The sequence below is a fragment of the Gnatocerus cornutus genome, chromosome 9 (assembly GCF_029298725.1).
Source record: "Gnatocerus cornutus isolate USDA-ARS CGAHR chromosome 9, icGnaCorn1.1, whole genome shotgun sequence".
NCBI lineage: Eukaryota > Metazoa > Arthropoda > Insecta > Coleoptera > Tenebrionidae > Gnatocerus > Gnatocerus cornutus.
The window spans coordinates 15,381,434-15,401,148 of record NC_142241.1 but is presented as its reverse complement, the minus strand read 5'-3'; the positions used below and the strand labels follow the sequence as shown (position 1 = coordinate 15,401,148).

Below are 19,715 nucleotides of genomic sequence, written 5' to 3'. Positions count from 1 at the left end.
AATTGAATTTTTCGTAAACCACTTGTTCTATCGATGTGAAATTTGGCCAGATAATCGAGCTGATCTTTCGACTGATTTATAGCGTAAAGACATTAAACGTCTTTTTCATCCTGAAATAGTTCCTTGAAAATCACCCCAAACGAATCTGAAAATATCTAATTTATTTGGAAAGCTTTTTTAAATCTACTAGCAAAAATAACTATTTTTTGCTAAAAAAAAATTGTTTTCATTTATTGCATTATTGTTGAATAATGGATTATAGTCCACGTCTCTATTTTTCCATCCATTTTGAGTATGCAACCAATTATACAAATTCTAGTGATGTTTGAGTGGCACAGTTTGTGAGTTGGTACTCTAGTGAAACAAGATGAAGTTTGACATCCTGTCATTGTCAAGCCAATCAACATCGTCCTTGTGTTTTTTATAAATTTTTATGATTCCCAGCGAAAAATTGATGTTATTTTAGTAGTAGTTTTAGGATTGATAGGTTAAGTGATTCCCCATGATTATGCTTTAAGGTGAGTTCTTAAATCACGATCTTACAATCACCTCAGAACAGATTTCTTGACAATGGTACATTTCCTGTTTCTCAACAATGGGCTTTTATCGTCAAGTTACTCAATAGATTCCGCTGAGATTCAATAATAATGCCTCGAGTTATAAAATGTGCAAATATTTGATGTAAGGTTAGGCCAACGTTACTTTCACTTTTCGCGTAATTCGCAATTCCCACGAGTTTTCTCGGAACGGCTAATGTTTATTTCAAGTTGAAGAACCTTGAAAATGGCTGATGATGGTGTTGACTTGATCCGAGAAGTGTTAATTGACGTGCAACTGAGCCAGTTCCTCATCCCTCTAAGAGATGATCTTCAGATAACGAGACTTGAACATTTCGACTATGTGACTTCCAACGACCTAGAAAACATCGGTTTGAGCAAACCAGGTGACTTTCCATCTCTTGTTTTCCTTTCTCAAAGTTGCTTTTCCAGGCGCGAGGCGGCTGCTTGAAGCGATCAAGAAGAAACGCGCGCAGTTGAAAAAGCGCAACTTGATCAACAAATTCATCCCAGCGAACAAATCGGCAACTTTGAAGAAAAACGAGGAAATCGTAACACTCAACGATTTCACGTCATGTCTCATCCAGGAATCTCAAATCACCCTGTCGATCAAACTAGGCGATGGTTCCTTTGGTGTGGTGAGAAAAGGGGAGTGGAGCAGTCCAAACGGCCGGATACTTCCGGTGGCTGTGAAAGTCCTGAAAGCCGACGCGTTGTCGCAGCCGGGGATTTTCGAGGACTTTATTAAAGAAGTCCAAGCCATGCATATTTTGAGCCACCCGAATTTAATTCGTTTGTATGGGGTGGTACTGTCCCAACCTATGATGATGGTAACCGAACTTGCGTCTCTTGGATCCTTGTTGGATTATCTCAGGAAGCAGTGTCAGCAGACGCCGGTGCCGATGTTGTGCGAATACGCAACGCAGGTCGCTACAGGAATGGCGTATCTCGAAAATAAACGGTTTCTCCATCGAGATTTGGCCTGTCGCAACGTCCTCCTGGCGGCCGTTGACAAGGTACGCGTATCTCCTCACTACTCCCGCGTCTAATTCGCTGTTTTTTAGATTAAAATCGGCGATTTTGGTCTCATGCGCGCGCTCCCCCAAGAAGAAGATTGCTACGTCATGACCGAGCATAAGAAAGTCCCTTTTCCTTGGTGCGCCCCCGAATCCCTGCGCTCGCGGCAGTTTAGCCACGCTTCCGATACGTGGATGTTTGGGGTAACCGTGTGGGAAATGTTCACTTTCGGGGAAGACCCATGGATGGGACTCATCGGATCGGAGATTTTACGAAAGATCGATAAGGAAGGAGAGCGCCTTCAACCACCGGAAGCGTGTCCTCCGGCAATCTACAGCATTCTCCTGCAGTGTTGGTTAAAAAACCCCACCGAAAGACCGACGTTTGCGGCGTTGAAAGACTTCTTCAGGAGGAACAAAACGCCGGTGATGAAGGCGCTCGCCGGTCAAGACGATCCCAACAAACTGAAGATCGCGGAAGGCGACGAAATCGCCATCATTGACGGCAGCGCCGAGTTGTATTGGTGGAAAGGACAGAACCAGAAGACGTTCGAAATCGGCGTTTTTCCAAGGTGCTTGGTGGATCCAATGCGCCCGAAACAACCCGAAGATATCAGCAAACCTCTTCAGAACTCCTTCATCCACACCGGTCATGGTTCCGCCTTCGGGGATTCCTGGGGGAGTCCCGCATACATCGACGATATGTACCTGAGAAACCCAATGGAGCCCCCTGACGTCCTCGGTATCCAACGGGACGCCAAACCGTCGCCGCAACTCTGCGACCGGAAGAAGAACAGTGAGCGTGTCAAACAAGTAACGACTTGTTGTAACCGTGTGTTGTAGACAACAGCTTTCACAGGAAGCCAAGCGAGAAACAATTTAGTTACAGGAAATTAACAAATGAAGGTAGTTTCAAGGCCAAGCCTCAGAGACCGCCCCAACCGAAATTCGAAGCGTCGCGTGAAGGCGTCTTGATTGATCTATCACCGGATGCGATTGGTTCGTCCAGACAAAGTAGCATCGGAAGTCACTCGCGGAGTGTGTCGATTTTGGATGAACCAATCGACGTCTTGCAGGGTCAGTGCATCACTCCGGTGCTTGTAGTTTCTGATTGTGTTTTTTTTTTTGATAGAGTATTCGGCCCCTCCGTCGGTGGCTCCGCCCCCGTATCAGCAGCCCCCTGCCTACTACAACACGCAGCTCCTCGAACAAGCGACAGACGATCCATTCGACACCTCCAAAGTCTTCTCTGCAGAGCCCCGCAAACCGTACTCTCATTTACCGACTCTACATCCAGACACGGCTAAGAATGGCTACATTAAAAGTGATATTACTAATAGAAGTATCAATTATGGCATAAATGATATTCAAGTTGCAACGTCGCGTGACGTTAGTGTGACTCAGAAAGAAATTGCAACGCCGGTGTCAATCACCACCGAGATGTCCTTGATGAAGGTGTCGGAAGTTCCGAGTACAAACGACTCGAAATTCGTCCAAGACCTAGAAAAGTACCTCCTGACAAAAACAGAGATCCCAGTGTTGCAGCCGCCGCCTCCAAACAACAAGAAAATTGATTTGTTGCCAAAAGTCCAAAACGGAACTTACTCGAATTTAAAAGAGACTTACGTCAAGACCTCCAAATACGACACGACCAACGTCTTCAATCAGATCTGGTACGAGAACTTGGCGAAAGAAAACGGAAACATCAAACAATGCAAAACCTTCAGCGACATTCCAGCGACGTCTAGTCATTACCACCATTACGATCCGGTGGCGGAGAACTTGTACGATCAGTGCCACACCACTGAAAATCTTTACAACTCTTCGTATTTGGCCCAGCCGAGTTCCTCGCGAAGTTCCTTCAGTTCGTGCAATACTCAAACGGGCGTTTTCGGCTCGTTTAACTCAGTCAGAACGTACAGCGAAGTGCCTGAATCCGTGTATTCGGAGATTGTGGAGAATTCGTACAGTCAAGTCCCCCAGGAGAGTCTCAAACCGCACAGACCGGCGCCGCCGTCGCCGATGGTGCAGAGCGTCCAGCAGATTCAGCGCAAGATTCAACAGGGACAGGTTGATATAAAGTCGTTTTAGTTCACACAGTAATCGTTTTGGTTGTAGTTGAGCGCCGACGCAGAGAGATTAATGACGGCGGAATATCGCAATAACAAGATAAGTCAAGTGAGGGAATGCGTGTCGGACGTCAGCAACGGCGACTGTCTGCAGGCGCTGCAAATGTGCGGATGGGAAGTGGCGGCGACGGTCAAGTTTATCAAAATTGACAAGTTGGAAAAGTAAGTGGATAAAGTGTTGTATGCAATTTTATAGGGAGTTTATTTTTTTCAGACTTGGCTTGGCAAGCCGCGATCAATGCGAAGCAGCTCTTCAGCGCACAAATTGGAACGTGGAACTGGCAGCTTCCGCCATTTTAGATACCTAGGAAACTCTCAAGATAACAAATTGTGCCAAAGATTCACTTTCATCTAGAAATAATTAGAAGACACGACATGACCGCTTGTGATACTTTAATTTAGAACAATGCTTTAAGATATTTTAATGACTGTTCATTGGTGTTGACTCACCTCTCTTTATTTTCTGTGTAATTAAGTTTATAGTTGTTACTGGCTCAGTCGGTAGGATAAATAGCTGACTATTTATTGTAGGTAATTCTCAGTTTATTGACTAAAACGAGTATATTTTTGTACGTTTTGGTTTTTGATTGAAACGAGCGATTTCTTCCCGATATTTATTCAATTATCAGAAAGTTACAAACATCAAATTTAACTCTGAAATTAAGTCAGATCTTAGAATAACACATGGTTTTTCCGTACAGTGGAAAAATCTCCGGAGAGAGAGCTGATATTCATAAAAATATGTACACATTTACAGACTAATTTGGCAATTTCTATAGTAAAGACGACAGGAAAATGAACTAAATTTTACACCGATACAAATACAACTGAAAGGATTTCATCACAAATTATGTACACAGGTACAGTATTTACAGGGTTTAGTACCTAGACGAACGACATTGTTTACTATTTACTTCGCAACTCAAGAAACACCAATGAAAATAAGGGAAAGTTTTATTGCAAAATCACCATCGGAAAAATCACAACGTAATGGCAGACGACTCCAACGAAAATTAACAATCTATAAGCGTACTTTCGTTTTTAAATAACATAATTTACATAATATCAAACATCTAAGCTTCTAAATAGTAAACCTGTCTGCGAATTCACGACGTCTTCGCCTTGAGCTTGAGAGTTTCTCTTTTCTGTTGTCTTTTTTTCCTGCACTCTGGACAATACCAGTGTCCTTTCGGGGGCACCATGATCCCCACGCACTCGAAATGGAACCATTCAATACTACAATCCCGCGAATCACAACCGATCATCTCGGAAACTTCGTCGTACGGACACTTACAGTAACAATACAACGCATCGGGATTCACCTGCAGCATATTTCGACTCTCGCTGCTCGAATCGTTCGACTCCACTTCACTGTCCGCGTCCTCCAGCTTTGGTGGCTTCAGTTTGATCGCCGGCATTTTCCGCGACGGTGCTTCTTTATTCTGGTAAGGAGTTCGATATGGGGGCATCGGGGGCGGTCCTGTTTTTATCGTAATCGGCGGCACCACCATCGAGGAGTGTTGTGGTGTCGTCACCACTTCCGTCTTCCTCCATTTTGGCGTGTTCGTCAACTTGTCTTCCTCTTCATCGCTGGAGTAGCCGTAGAATTTGTTAGGAACGCGGCGGCGCTTCGAAGCCCTCAAACCGTCTTCTTCGCGCGGTAATTCCGGTTCGGTTTTCGGAAACACGGAAGGAACTTTGGCCGACGGTGACGGCACCGGCGAGTTGCGAGAAAGCGTGAGAGTGATGGGAGCCACAGTCGGAGGTTGGTAGTACTGGTAGTAAGGGGCGGTGGGAATGTTGGCGGCTTTTTCCATCTCCTTGCGCTCGCTCTTTTTCTTCTTCTTTTTCTTCGACTTGGATTTCTTCTTCTTCACTTGCGGCTCCTCTTCGGGGAGGTTGGGAGTTGCTGCTCGACTGTTATCCAACAGCGAACCGTTGGCTTGGTCGATGCCCGCAAGCAGTTGGTTTCGTTTCTCTTCCAAAATCTTCTTCGCGAGCTTTTGGGGTTGTTTGTCGTAAAACTCCTCGTCGGTTTCGCTCTCCGTAGTCTCGAGATCCGACTCCAAAATCGGCATTTCAGCAAAGACGACAACATCGTTCGCTACAACGTCCACTTTTATCTCGGGCTCTTTCTCTTTGGTCTTCCGTTGGCGACGCTTGTCACGCCGCAGCTGCTGACGTTTCCTTCCTTCTTCGGTTGAACTATCCGAGTCCGAGCTGTCGGAACTGGAGCTCGAACTTCCCGAACTCGAGCTGCAGGAGCAGTTGGGACCACAAGAGCAACTCGAGGAGTCGCTGTCACTACTTGAATCGCTCGAAGAAGTGTCTTTCTTCGCTTTGGCGTCCTTTTCAGGGGGCACCGGCTTGGGCGAACCCACTGGGTCCTTGGCTGTGCAGTAGTCATGATCCACACTTTGCGACAGGTCTGGTTTCACTTCGGTGAAGCTCACGTCAGGTTTGTTATCTGGATCTATGCAGTAATCGTGGTCTCGTAGCGCCATCTCCAAAGTCAGAGGCTCATTTTCGATCACAACTGGGGCTTCCACTGGTACGTCCGTCTTGTCGGTTTCACTGAACATATTATCAAACTTCTCTTTGTTAGCTTGATAGTTCTTGAAGTCGTCCCAAATGTTTTCAAGCACCACCTCGTTAGTCTCCGGTGGTTCTTCCACAGATTCCACCACCTCCTCAGGAGTCTCTTTCAATTCAGGTTTCGCTTTCTCAGCTTCGTCTTCAGATTCGCTACTGTCACTCTCTGACAAGTTGAGCTCGGGCAAGTCGTAAACGTCCACTTTGGGTTTCTTCTCCTCCACCTTCTCTTCTTTCGTTTCTTCTTCAATCTTCACAGGTTCCTCTTCTTTCGGTTCTTCCGGTTCAACTTTCTTCTCTTCTTCAGGAGGTTCCCTATGTTTGGCCTCATGTTTCGCCAACAGTTTTTTCGAGATGAATTTCTCTTGGCAGTCATCAATGGTGCAGGCGTGGGGCTTTTCGTCCGAGTGTATTCTTTTGTGGACTTTTAAAGAAACGGCTCTGGATAATGTTAGATTGCATTCTTCGCACGCGAAAGTCGCCGGCGGGACGCAGAAATGGTAAACATGTGGCCACTTCTTCTGAAGACACTTCTTGCAGAGGACGCTTTCGGTCCCGTGCTTCCAGAAGAGGTGGCGCGTAATATCTGGTTTATTTCGGTAAGCGATGCCGCATCTGTAGCAAAAATGGTGGAGTTTGTGCTTCCAGACGTGATTCGAGAGTCTGTATTGGTTATGGCACATTTCGAGACAGACGTCGCAGACATGGTGGCGCTTTCGAAGATGCACCATCAGCCGGAAAGCAGACGGGAGGTCATCACCGACGCACATGCAGCAGCGGAATCCCACGTCGTAGTCGAGGATATAAACACCCGGACAAAGGTGGCAAATAAGTTCGCTGTAACTGTAGAAATTCGATTTGCACATGATGCACAAGAGGAGGTTCTTCGCGTGCGACTTGCGGTTGTGCAGATACAATTCCTTATGCACTGTGGTCGAGTACCTGCATTGGAAACACTCAAACACGTGAGAAAAAGTCACTCCTTCGTCGGTCGGGCTCGATTCTAAGCTAAAAAACACCCCGTCGAGTTCAGGGAGGCTGTCTTTGATCCTCGTGACGAAACTCTGAGGAATGAGCTCTTCAGCTGTGATGCTGTGGACCACAGCCGAGAAACGATGCTCCGCTATGGCATGGAGTCCCAATTCTTTGCCGTTGACCGCGATTTTTCGCGCATGATTGCAATAGATGCACAGCGGCGCCGTGGCTTTGAGGCACTTCTGCAACAAAACGCGAATATCGAACTTGTCTAAAGGTTGCTCCAACTCCAACTCTAAGATAGTGATGTCATCACCGGCCACTTTCAGCTCGGGTTCTTCGTTCTTCTCCACTTCAACGACGACTTGCTCCGGTTCCTCGAGATTCTCATTTTCGACCTCTTCTTCTTCCACTTGCTCCTCCTCGAGTTGCTCGATTTGGGGAAAAGCCCCTGGTTTGAGTTTCAGCGACAACTTCGGCACTTTTCGTGTCTCGATCGGCTCCTCCACCTCCATTTCAATCTCTTCTTCGACCTTCTCCGGCTCTACATTGTCGTTTTTAAAAACCGGCTCCCCCGCCTCGGTAAAACCCCGGAAATCCAGTTCGTCGTCTGAAGAGTAAACGATTTCAGTGGTGACAGCTGTCTCGGCCGGCACGTCAGTTTCCACAGTGGCTGGATGCGACTCGGTGGTGTCGTCTATCCGCTCAGGTTCTTGATCTCCGTTGACTAGAGTCTCCCCAGTCACGTGGTCTTCCGGTCTAATCAGTTGTTTGGCTTTGGCGCCGACTTTCGCCCCACTTTTGATTTTCTTGTCGCGGCCGGCGCAATTATGATAAAAAAAGTTCTCTTGTTCGTTGAAAAGTTTATTACACTCGCAGCAGACGATGTAGCACGGCTCCGAATAAGCGTTAAAAAAATCGTCCAAACTGTCTTTATATCCCGGCTCTAGGTTATGTCTCGACTGTATGTGCAAACACAAATCATCTAATACTGAAAACATACCCAAACAATATAAACATAAGTAGCGTCTGTGCACCTCGATCATATGCAAATACAAGTTCCAATTTTCATAATAAGTCCCGCAGGCTGAACACAGAAACACTTTCCGCGTCAATTTGAAACTCGACGCCGAGTTTTCGTTGGTTTGGGGCTCAGCACTGGGCTCGTCCGTGCATTGGACGATGTGTTCGTTCAACGTGGTCAACGACTCGAAGCCGGCTCGTCCGCATCGCGAACATTTGAACTGCACTGTTGGTTGCAGCCCTAGATACTGCGCGTACTCCCGCAACTTGGGGCTGTTTTTCGCCTTGACCCGCTTGTGTTTATGGAACTTTTGATGCTGTTGAGACAGCTCAAACAGCGACTCGTTGAAATACGGATTGAAATGTGGGATGACGTCGGTGGTTGGCGATTGTGGCAGTTTTTTCTTACTAGGCGCGCTCTCGTCGATGATGAGAGCGTCACTTTCCGAGCTGTATTCCGAGATTTGTTCGGTATCTCCGTTGACTTTAACTTGTTCTTTCTCTTCCTTCGCGATGGCTTCTTCGGGCTCGGAGAAATTTGCCATCATCGGAGACACTACGCCATTGCTTACGTGATCGGTGGCTTCGGGTTCAGACACGCCGTTTAAACCATCTTCCATGCCGATTTCACTCGCCTCAGGCTTACAACCTACAAAGAAACCACACATAACCTTCAAAACGCCGATCAACGCGTGTTTCGACCTACAGCACGGAATTAACAGACCATGCAATGTCTTACACGTCACGTTTTACTCGTTTAACAAGCCTGTGGGGACACAACTTGCACAAAGTTGTCTCATGTTGTGAAATTAACGAGAACGGGAAATGTGGGGGATAACAAAAAGCCGGACTTACCGGGGATCACTTAACGGTTTATCACGTTAACTGGAACGATTGTATTTAAGAGTACGGAACACATATTTATCAACAAATACGTCTCCCCGCCTAAAAGGTTAATAAAATGGCGCTCCATGTCAGCCACAAGCATTTGCATTCTGCGGAGCTGCCAACAACCGCCCGAGAAAAACCCAATGATGGAAAATCACACTGGGGAAAAAACAGTAAATATTGCGACAGAAAACACGTTTGTTGTCACGTTTTCACGTTGTCGTCACCATTGAACTCGGGGGGCCAACAAATTCGGAGAAAAACGAGCTTTGGTGACAAAAATGTCAAATTTCCCGTACCAACTTAACAATTCTGTCACCATTTTGTAAGGTTATTTTGACTTTTATGCCTGACACAACGTCAGTCTCGTTCTTAAATGCTTAATAAACACCTTAATAAATGTGTCCAAGAACGTAGGAAATTTAAGTTACGAAATTCATTAAAATAAGATAAATAATTATGAGCAAACTACTGAAATACACGCGTGTATAACTGGTTGCCTGCTCCACACAAAAAAGTTAAGGCGTTCTACCCAGTGGCGACTCGCCATATAAAGCAGAGGCTGAGCCTCACTCACCCTTTCGTATCTGGGAAATTTAAAATCATAGTTTTTTTACTTTTAAAATTAGTAACCTTGGCCTCTCTGGGGAGTTTGAGAATAAACGTTGGCAACACGACCCGTACGTCAAATTTCGAAAGCGAACCAAATTTAAGTTATTTTGAGTTATTTTTGCGATGCGGGACTGCATGGAACTGATAGAGCGCACTTTGGATGTAAGCGTTACTCGTTAATTCAAGTAAATTTTAAAATTCCTGTCTTTTTAGAACAATTCAAGTGAGCGGAGTCTCCAAGACCATTTACTCGTTCTGGTCGAAAGTTTGTACGGAGAATTGGAAACGGAGCGAAATTCGACGGCCACATTACAAGAAATTATTAGAGATTTGACCAAGCAGGAGGACTTTGGATTCTCTGCTAAATTCACGGCACTAAAAGGTCGGTAAGAACACTCGCGATATATACAGGGTGATTCGCGTAACTCTTGATTTTAATTGGCCGAAAAACAGTCACAGTAATGTATTAGCCGTTGCAATTAAAGTTCAAAGTTACATAAATTACTACTCTTGTATAAGAAATACATATTTAGTATCATCAATCAATCTTTAGCGGCACACGCGACCTTGAAAGAGAAAGTTCAGTTCCTCCAAAACGAGAATGACGACCTCGGCATCCAACTTATCGCAAAAGGCGAAGAAAGCAAGCACCTCTTCAACACCAAACAAGAAGAAATCTGCTCCTACTTCAACAAAATCCTCTGCAAAAAAGACGATTTTATTAAAAAAGTTCAGATGGAGGCGGATACGGCAAGAAAAGACTTTCAACTGAAAGAAGAGGCGCTTTATAGCGAGATTCAAGCCGTGGAGGCGAACGCAAATTCAAAGTTGGACCAGATGGAGGCAGATTGTAAAAAACAATGCAGCGAAGCTAATAAGAAGTTGAAGGACTACATTGAAACCTGTACAGTCCTGAGGATGGAGTTGATGTCAGTGAAGGAACAATTCGCTGAGTATAAACGAGCTTCCAACGAAGTACGTAGTGTTTCTTTGAACGTTCCGATTTAATTTATTTTTTAGAAGGTTGGTCTCCTTCAGAAGCGGCTCCCAGCGAATGTGGACTGCGATGAAGAATTTGATGTACTTCCGAGTGAAAACAGCAGATACAAACCATTAAACATGACTTGTAAACGACGAGTTGTTGAAGACAAACCTGTAAACCTGAAACAAACCTCGGATAAGATGTTACCCCCTTTAATCCCCCCAAAACCGGTGAAAAAACGCAAACTTTTCAACCCCGACGACTTGTCCTACTTACACGATTAAATGTTTATTATCATAAATAATTTGTACGTACAGTGTTAAATATTTACATAAGGTTAACTCAGACTTAATGATAAATGTATCTGTCCAGGTTGTTCCAACTGTAGGAGTAGTCAATCTTTAGGTGTCCATAGTTGCTCAATCCGAAATTTCTTGGTTTTCTTCTGACATCATCGTAAATGGGCAGAGTTGTCTCGCGTTGGGGGCGAATTTCCTCCAGACGACAATAAACCTCTTGGTTGGTGCTAGAAATGAATTGTAGTTTTCTTAAAGTTGAATGTTTCAGGTTACCCGTAGTCCCCGTAGGAGAAGCTCAAACTGCGGTCTCGGGGGTGTCGCACCTTCGTGGGAGGTGATCTTCTCCACTTATCCTTTTGCATATGCTCATAGGCGTAGGATATGGAGACGTCCTTGGCGGCGACTTCGTAGGGGTTTTCCTCAAACTCTGAAAGAAGGTAACACGTTTATACTTTCGGCGAAATTCTGTTGATTTCCTGCTTCCCGGACGTCCGTTCCGCCACAAAAAGATCATTGAAACGGAACGCGCACAGAGTTTCGTCGCGTCATTGTACATAAGTTTTTACCATCATCAACAATCCATTTAATTCCAAGCTTGAAGAAACAATGGTCTGATAGCATCTGGGTAAAATTAAGAAACAACGTTCCATTTTAGTCCAGTGAAACTTTATTTCACGGTTATATGTATTCTTGACATGAAGCCACAAAGCATACAATACTGCGTCCATAACTGGCCGGACTTAATTAGAAATTACACACGCGCGACGAGGAGCGCATTCAAAATCAGCATCACGCAATGAGACAATAGGAAAATGATAAATAGCTTGAGGAGAGTGGAAAGTGTCTTGTATTATGTAGAGTGTAAAAAAATGACCGAGATTATTGGTTTAGATGATTGATGGCCGGATGACACTTTCGCGGATAAAAAGCGGCGCACATGTTTAAATTAATGAGTCGGTCTAATTTGACCATTTCCCGTGTTTACCCATTCACCCAGATCTCTACATTTTGCATTTTTCTTATTTCTAATGACTTTCACTGTTTGAAACCAACCCATCACTTTCTACAAAACGGTTCCAATTTGATTTAACGTTGAAGCGCAACAAATATCATTAGGTAACGACACCAAAGGCTTTTATCTGAAAATGAGAACACCGCTCAACCGTTGACATTTTTCCTTTCAGAGTTCACATGTTTGTTCAAGTTCCTATTTCCTTGTAGTGATTACAATTATACCACTCACCTGACTCGAAGCCGTCTCTGTCTCTGTAATGCACCCCTTCACTGTACAGCCGCTTGGGCTTCTCGTATCTTCTTATCTCATCGTAGGCGGGGTAGTTTTGCACCGGGACGTAGGAAAAAGAAGCTGAACTCGGTCCAGAACTCGCCTCCACCGAGTCCAAGTGGTGTCTTATATAAGCGTAGTTCTCCAGGTCCCAGGGATCCACGTAGTGCTTCATTTCCTGAAGAGATTCCTCTTCGAGATCAAGGGGGCTCCAGTAAATAGCGTCCGCTGGCATCGTCTGGAAACTAGTGAGCAAACTTCCGTTGGAAAACGGTTAACAGCTTTGGACGTGCCGGGAATACAAACTTTGACGTAACAATGAAAAACCACACGGTTTACTTTATGTTCCCATCATTGTCCATCATCCACTTGAAGAGTTAGAGACTTACCCAATGTCCACTTCTCGCTGCTGCAACTCACTCTTTCACTTTCGGACGACTATTGCTGCATTTTACCGGCGAATATTAAAAACAAAACGATGGCTACAGGCGTTGTGACGGAGAAAGCTGCCGTTCTAAGACGGATCCCACTTAAGTCGCGTGGAGACCTGTTGGGGAGGTATAATTCGGTGGTTTAACACACAAAGATGCGTCCGAAACTGAGGAAAGTTTGCGTAACTTTCACCGATTATTAAATGTTGTAATCTCAATGTCATGGTCATTGTGTTTGGTTTATTCACATTGAAAAATTCGACGGAGAGAGTCGAGAAATGCACAAGTAATGACATTCTTTGAGTGACTTAAATGGTTCGCGTTTGATGGGTAGAAATCTTGAATTTTTTGTAGTGTTCAGGACAAGAAGAAAGTTTGGATTTATTAAGAATTCGCTTTTTATTCGGTAATTAGTTTCCAACCAATTCGTGTAAAACTAATCAGGAATTTCACCAAACTCGCTAATTAAGATATAAGATAAGGAGTGGTATTCCTGGAATTTTAATGCATCATGTTTAAACTGTCAAAGAAATGCATTTAGAGAACATTCCAAACATCATAAAAAAGTTGTAAAAACGGTGGATGCACCAAATCTGCAGTCTTCAAAAAAATATTTTTTTTTTTGGAAAAAATTTGCTACACGTCGCGACGCCACTCTATAGGTAATAAAAAACAAATTTTTGCGTCAGATTCAAGATCTTTGTCAACTATAAGCGTGTGCAAATTTTTGTGATTTTGAGGTGGCCTAGGTTCGATACGCATGGTTAAATGAGCCCATTTGAAGTCCACGCTGCAACATTTCCAACCTCCAGATATTAAATTAGTAAACAATTAAACTCAGCTAATTTCCGAGCACACAATACACTAATTTACAACATGAAACATTTTAATTGCCGTACAATCAATAAAGATTATCCAACAAAGCCTCTGCGAAAATTAACATTCCAAGGTAAAGTTCCAATCCGTCAACCGCCTAAATTATCGCCTACAGAATAATGCAACATTCCCAATGTCAAACGTGAAGAGATTACCACATTAAGAAATGTTAAAAGGTAATTATTTGCAGAAACAATATGAGGACGACAAGCGGAAACGACAGCTTAAATGTGTCCAAGAACATTGCAAAATCAGTTGCGAAATTCATTAAAATAAGATAACGAAATTAGGAGCATATCTACGCAAGTACAGATGAGTATAACTGGTTGCCTATTACACACCAAAAATACTTGCATAACTAATTGGGTTTTTTTTCTAATTAATAAACAAAGTTTTTGTCTTATTTTCCGCTGACTTAACATTGGTTCCGCGTCACGGTATACAATCATTTCCGTCATAAAAACGCTCCAGGATTAAGGAACTGTGTCGCGTGGTTTGGATATACCGAGTGTTTGTTAAAAACTCACCGATTATTACTCTTTTATTATGTTTGTACATTATATTTACAATCCAAATATATATACACTCACAGATTATTTAGGCACTGACTGAAACATTTGCTAATGGAAGATTTTGTGACTAGTTATAACAATTTCTAAAACCTAGAAAAAATGAAATAATATAAAAAGACGAACCAGAGAGAGAAGACTACATAAAATAAACATAAATAAATTAATAAAAAATGAATACTATCCAAGCGGACAAGCCCTTGGAATTATAGCAATACTAAAAGATATAAGTACCTAATTTAGTTAGATTTATAAATCTTATATTAGATTTGGTTTTTATTTAAATATTTTAACAATTAGGTGAAAAACTATAACAAGTGTTATTGGTATAATATATATATGACTAATAAATGAAAATACACTTGAACCGTTCGTGACTACCACAAAACCCATAATATGTAGTATAAACCTGCGCTTTTTCCCGAAAATCCTGCTAAAAATATATTTGTTCGCAGCAGTCTTGATTTCGGATTTTGAATGAGGGTCCACAGCCAACGCGACTGACGATACTGTCGTTACTTTGACAATATTGTCAATCTGCTTACAACATAAAGCACTTTGATCAACAATCCAGTCGTTTAAAAGTCCGAGAAATGAAATGATATGGAAATTGCACGATTTGAGCAACGATTTTTAAATACTACGAAATCTGATGCTAGCAGGCCGATGAAGTGTCCCAAGTTCGACTTGTCGATTGTAAATTTGGCGGTTGTGGTGCTTGCTGCTTGCTACCGGCTATAAAAGACACTAGTTACGTAATGTGTTTTGTTTTTTTGTAACAAGGTGAAAAGCAATATACAACTATTGCACACAGAAAAAGAAATCAAAACCCAACATAGAGAAACGAACGTATGTACAGAAATATTTAGGGACACAGTCAATGTCATACAGTTGTTAGTAGTCGACTCATGCAATGGCAATGGTGAACATGCAGCTGATAATTCCATTAGCAATCGGAGCCTGTGGTAAATAAAAATACGAAAAATAAAACGTGAGAAAAAAACCCCAAAAAGAAGTCTGGCGGTGCGAAATGGAACCAAATTTGACAAAATTTAAACTGAATTTTACTTGGCCAACTTCGTTCCACTTGAAACTGCCGCCACAGCACTCCACCCCTACAAATACTAACCTTGTTTGCCTCCATACACCTTAAACACATTTCTATACGGCGGTGGCCTCGGAAACGTATGCGGCTCATGAAACATACTCTTATACTTCTCCTCTAAATCCATGACTGCTTTCCTCGTCGACGTCATCGAAGAATGCCTCGGCGGCGGCGGCGGCGCTGAATTATTGCTACTTATCGAACTGGGCACCGCAGGCGGCGCCCTTGAAGGTAACATCCTATGTGGTGGCGGCGGAGGCGTATGCGCCGGCGGTTGAGGTAAAAACGAAGGAGGTGGAGGCGGCGCATGATTCGGTGGCTTAACAAACGCCGTTTTGGATGGTGGGAGTGGCGGTTGGTTACCATGAGGAGGCGGCGGAGGTGGTTGTTGTAAAGGTACAGAAGGAGGCGGCGCATTCGGTCGTCCATTGATCGATGGCCGAGGCTTCGAACTCAAATTACCCGTCGAGTTGGCCAAAGACTGGCCAATAACCGACGACAGGTTTCGGACGGTGCCGAATTTCACTTGCATGTTGGCTTCGGGGCTTTGCGGAGAAGGCGTTCGGGGGCTCTTCATGCTGTGGGCTCGACTTACAGGTTTGCCGTTGACTAAGAGCTTCTTCGGAGGGGCGACAGGTTTTACTAAAAATGGGAGGTGTAGATTCACTCGATGGCATTTAATTTTGATAATTACCGTTCAGTACTGGCGGTTTTGGCGCTAGGTTCGGTTTGCCGTGACTGATCACAGGTTTGGGGGTTTGATTGAACCCGTTAATTGCTTCTGGACTGTCGAAAGTATTTAAGTTTACGTTACTTTTCACTTTTCGATGTAAAGTGCTGTTTTGGGGTTGAAGGTTGTGCAGAGCACTCTGATTCAAGTTTAAGCCGTTGGTTGAGCCGATCTTATAGGGCGGCAATTGACGGGAACCATTTTCTTCGGGGGCCTGAAATAAACCAACAATCAAACCAACTATATGAACTATATAAAAGTTCCCAAAGTGTTACGCAATTCCGTAATAAAATTTGTTGCGTCAGTTGATGTAAACAAAACAAAAGGTTGTTTAATCATACTGACATTACGGATTTATTGCGGTTTTTATGTCCGCAATTATTTAATTTTTATATACATACATACATAATGTGAAAAGCGTAATTTTTCGTACAACTGGCTTTCTTTATTATCCAAATTTGCCGCCTCACATTTTAGGTTGATAAAAAAGTTGACAATTTTCTTCAGATTCAATGTCATTGCAAAAATGCAAAAATTGTCAACTGCTGGGCGCCAAATTTAAATTTATTTGTTACAAGTACAGTTAATGTAATCGCGATCTGTTAATTACAAAAATTAAATCTGAACGTGCCTTGAAAGCATAATTGCGATATCGTAACACTTTGCTTGAACAGGTTCACGCCAATTCCGGGAAAGAAAATTGACAAAGTGAAACTGACGTCAATGAATTGCTACGAGTTTGACTCATTGCCAGTATGAAATAAAAACAATCCGATAATCATTTAAAAATTCTTAAGATAAGTCAGTTTATAGTGATTAAAATGGCGAGTGAAAGAAAACAATGCTAAAATAATAAAAAATCGCAGACAGTGTCTCTCATTAAACCAGACTAACGGAAACTTGATAACAACTCTATCTCTGAACAGTCAAGGAAAACCAATTTTTTCTCACATTTCTAACGGGGGCCGGTGGCGGCGGCCCTCGATTCCTATTATCACTCGCCAACTGTTTCCTCAACTCGTTCTGCAGATGACTCGTGTTTTTATTTGGCTGTGTCGGAAGCGCCGGTTTCCTCCCATTATTATTAAAACTATTCTGAACATTTTGGTTGGTAGCACTGTTGCCTAATTTCCCCGTCGGTTTCAGTTTGGGCATCCCTCCAGCAAACAGTCCCCCTAAACCATTGGGCATCGGACTCGGCGCTCCTCCGACACTCGACGGACTCGAGCTACTCGAATTGTTATTACCGACTTTCCCTGCAAAGAGACGTTAGAAAAACGGAAATAAATAACACGAAAGGAACCTAAAGCCGGGGCGCTCCTGTCGTTAGTCACCGCTTTCTTTAGTTTCGCCCCTTTCTGGATCGACTTGAGAAGGGCGGCTCGGTCGTCGGGTTTCCCGCTTTTTGGAAGAGACATCGGAGCTGGTGGAGGCGGCGGCATCATGCCGGGGGGCGGCGGAGGTGGAGGTCCGGGCATTGTCACTCCGTGCTACAAACTAAACAACTGTGAGTACAACGGCCAGGGTCATTGGTGAGGTTGAATCATTGCGTTGGGTCATTCCACGGAGATGCGGCGACGTTCGGAGAAATTTTTAAGTAACGGGGTTTTCGAGACATGGGGGAAATTGAGGATATGAACGAATATTACGCGCACATGGAGCTCCCAAAGTGGTGGTATCTAATCTTTTGCGTATGTAGAAAGACACGCCTTTAAAAAATTTAAATTCGCAGTGAAATTTGGGGTGCGAGCGTGGAATGACCCATATCAACTTGCCGCAGTTCAATAGCCGTTCTTTTAATTGTGAATTTCCTGCTAATTATCAAATGTTTGCTCTAGTTAATTGAAAGTGAGGCCTTTTCGTAAACAAAATGAAATTTCGCCGAGTGCCCCTTTCCAATGGCAAATTTCCTGGTAATTAAGCAAATGTTCCTGGCGCGCCCAAGGCCGAAATGAAGGTCTAATGGCACCGGGCAAAGAAAATGCGTTAGGAAATCGTCCTGAAAATGACACAATTGAGACAAATAGCCGAATAAAATACATCCTCCCATTGACGACTGCCACCACTTGACATCCAAAAAAACAACTCGAGATATAATGCATTCACGATCTTTTTAGACCAGAGTAGGCCATGTTTTTTTTTCTTTTTGTTGGCTACAATGACTGACAGAGGTAGTTTTTTTACTGTCACATCTGACATGTGTCTTTCATGCATGCTAGTTTGCCACTTTTCTGATACCGGAAAAATCGTGTGTTTCCTTTTAATCGTGGAAGTAACAGTTTAAAGGCATTATCTTCAAAATATTGCAATACAATGAGTAAAGTGATTTCGTTTTCGAACAAAATTTGTCTTTAAAAAGTGCTACTTGCAGTTTCGAAAAGATCGGCCTGATTTAAGACTAGAACAAATGATCTGAGGTGTTACAAATATATTCTTTGTAAGGTACAAAGTCCCGTAGACGTTTGTTTTCAAAATATTTTTAGGTGCGGCGAGCAACCGTTTCCAAAGTTCTGGACACCAAAGATGAAAACTTTTGGCTGATAAGCGGCAACAATTAGAATTTTATGCCGGGAGAACAACAGTTTTCAAAATTATTAAGTCTATGAGTTACAAACACAGAGAAGTGAACGATCACAAGACTTTATGTAAACAAAAACAATTTAAATTTTAAATTGCTGCACTTTTTAGTTAACGAAATTCGCCAAAGTTTGGTTTTAGTGTAAGATTCCATAACATAAAACCCTGGGTCAAATGCTAATTCGATCAAATAAACTTTTTTAAGGTTTTATGACTAGAATCAAGACTTGGCAGAAGTGCTTCTTGAGAATGGTAAACTTTTTGCCAATGGAATGTACCAGCAGTAATGTCTTCCATTATGATTAATATTGCATTTGTTGAAAAATAATTTCAAAGTTTTAGATAAAAATTCAATAAAATTCTCATGTTCTGAATGTTCGGTTCTAACTGGCAACAGAGGAAAGGTTTCAGACACAATTCATAACCAAAAAAAGGTGACAACTCCAATCGACAGAACGAATGTCACTCATTTTCAGGAAACTTTAACTCGCAAAGGTTGACTACCAACCAAGTTACTAGATTTCCATGGCTTGCCGCGGTCTAAAAAGATCGTGAATGCATTATACAACCCACTTTTCGCCGAATTCCCTTATCACATTCCTCGCATTTTATTGTTTTCTAATCCCCAATAACAACCCGAAGAATCCATCGCGACTCATAATAAAAATTTTCGCAACGTGTGCAAACCCATTCAAGAGCCCCATTTATGGTATCCAAGGCTGCGGAGTTTTCACCCATCGCTCGTTTTCCACATTTCCAAAAGAGCTATTTTGCGACGAATGTTTACTTTTGGCCTATTTATCTCACGTAAATATCCAAAGTGGATTATAGGTAAGTTGTCAACGTATTCAAGAAACCTACCGACCAAAAATAAATAAAAGAGGGATGGTGTTCTTGCCCCTCACCACATTTCACATCACTTTATCACTAAATATTCTTTACAACACATTCTTATCGGGAAATTCGCGATAATTCCGAAATTTTTTTAAACTTTCTCCGCTGATAGACGTTTTAATGACCACTATCACGGAATATGGCGGAATGACAGATGTTGCGCGTGCGCAAATGA

At 43.0% G+C, this 19,715-nt stretch overlaps 5 protein-coding genes across 9 annotated transcripts; 2 read left to right on the top strand and 3 right to left on the bottom strand.

Moving 5' to 3' along the window:
• Positions 1-354: 354 nt before the first annotated feature.
• Ack (activated Cdc42 kinase) lies at positions 355-4,274 on the top strand. Of its 2 annotated transcripts, none has more exons than XM_088044656.1 (8): positions 355-518; positions 774-943; positions 990-1,573; positions 1,622-2,369; positions 2,417-2,650; positions 2,706-3,643; positions 3,692-3,864; positions 3,917-4,274. In XM_088044656.1, exons 2-8 carry the CDS (start codon positions 784-786, stop codon positions 4,008-4,010), a joined length of 2,931 nt encoding a protein of 976 aa, XP_087900782.1. In that variant the 5' UTR covers positions 355-518; positions 774-783; the 3' UTR covers positions 4,011-4,274. The 2 variants fall into 2 exon arrangements, with proteins under 2 accessions (XP_087900782.1, XP_087900781.1); XM_088044655.1 differs by having other exon boundaries at positions 768-943.
• A 364-nt stretch (positions 4,275-4,638) lies between these two features.
• MESR4 (misexpression suppressor of ras 4) lies at positions 4,639-9,460 on the bottom strand. 2 transcript variants are annotated; one of them, XM_088044653.1, is made up of 2 exons: positions 9,148-9,460; positions 4,639-8,941 (listed from the first exon to the last, which is right to left on the bottom strand). In XM_088044653.1, exon 2 carries the CDS (start codon positions 8,910-8,912, stop codon positions 4,809-4,811), a length of 4,104 nt encoding a protein of 1,367 aa, XP_087900779.1. In that variant the 5' UTR covers positions 8,913-8,941; positions 9,148-9,460; the 3' UTR covers positions 4,639-4,808. The 2 variants fall into 2 exon arrangements, with proteins under 2 accessions (XP_087900779.1, XP_087900780.1); XM_088044654.1 differs by lacking the exon at positions 9,148-9,460 and adding an exon at positions 8,999-9,124.
• Positions 9,461-9,720: 260 nt separating this feature from the next.
• On the top strand, positions 9,721-11,058 carry LOC148169220 (uncharacterized). Its single transcript, XM_088046299.1, has 4 exons — positions 9,721-9,954; positions 10,006-10,174; positions 10,346-10,767; positions 10,813-11,058. Exons 1-4 carry the CDS (start codon positions 9,916-9,918, stop codon positions 11,056-11,058), a joined length of 876 nt encoding a protein of 291 aa, XP_087902425.1. The 5' UTR covers positions 9,721-9,915.
• On the bottom strand, positions 11,047-12,936 carry LOC148169219 (uncharacterized). The gene is made up of 4 exons (XM_088046300.1): positions 12,748-12,936; positions 12,317-12,603; positions 11,347-11,500; positions 11,047-11,300 (listed from the first exon to the last, which is right to left on the bottom strand). Exons 2-4 carry the CDS (start codon positions 12,591-12,593, stop codon positions 11,123-11,125), a joined length of 609 nt encoding a protein of 202 aa, XP_087902426.1. The 5' UTR covers positions 12,594-12,603; positions 12,748-12,936; the 3' UTR covers positions 11,047-11,122.
• A 1,854-nt stretch (positions 12,937-14,790) lies between these two features.
• On the bottom strand, positions 14,791-19,601 carry LOC148169218 (uncharacterized). 3 transcript variants are annotated; one of them, XM_088045704.1, is made up of 6 exons: positions 19,512-19,601; positions 17,373-17,566; positions 17,021-17,325; positions 16,034-16,283; positions 15,364-15,981; positions 14,791-14,969 (listed from the first exon to the last, which is right to left on the bottom strand). In XM_088045704.1, the coding sequence occupies exons 2-6, from the start codon at positions 17,545-17,547 to the stop codon at positions 14,890-14,892; spliced, it is 1,428 nt and encodes a 475-aa protein (XP_087901830.1). In that variant the 5' UTR covers positions 17,548-17,566; positions 19,512-19,601; the 3' UTR covers positions 14,791-14,889. The 3 variants fall into 3 exon arrangements, with proteins under 3 accessions (XP_087901830.1, XP_087901829.1, XP_087901831.1); XM_088045703.1 differs by having other exon boundaries at positions 19,508-19,600; XM_088045705.1 differs by having other exon boundaries at positions 14,876-15,194; positions 19,508-19,600.
• Positions 19,602-19,715: the final 114 nt, after the last annotated feature.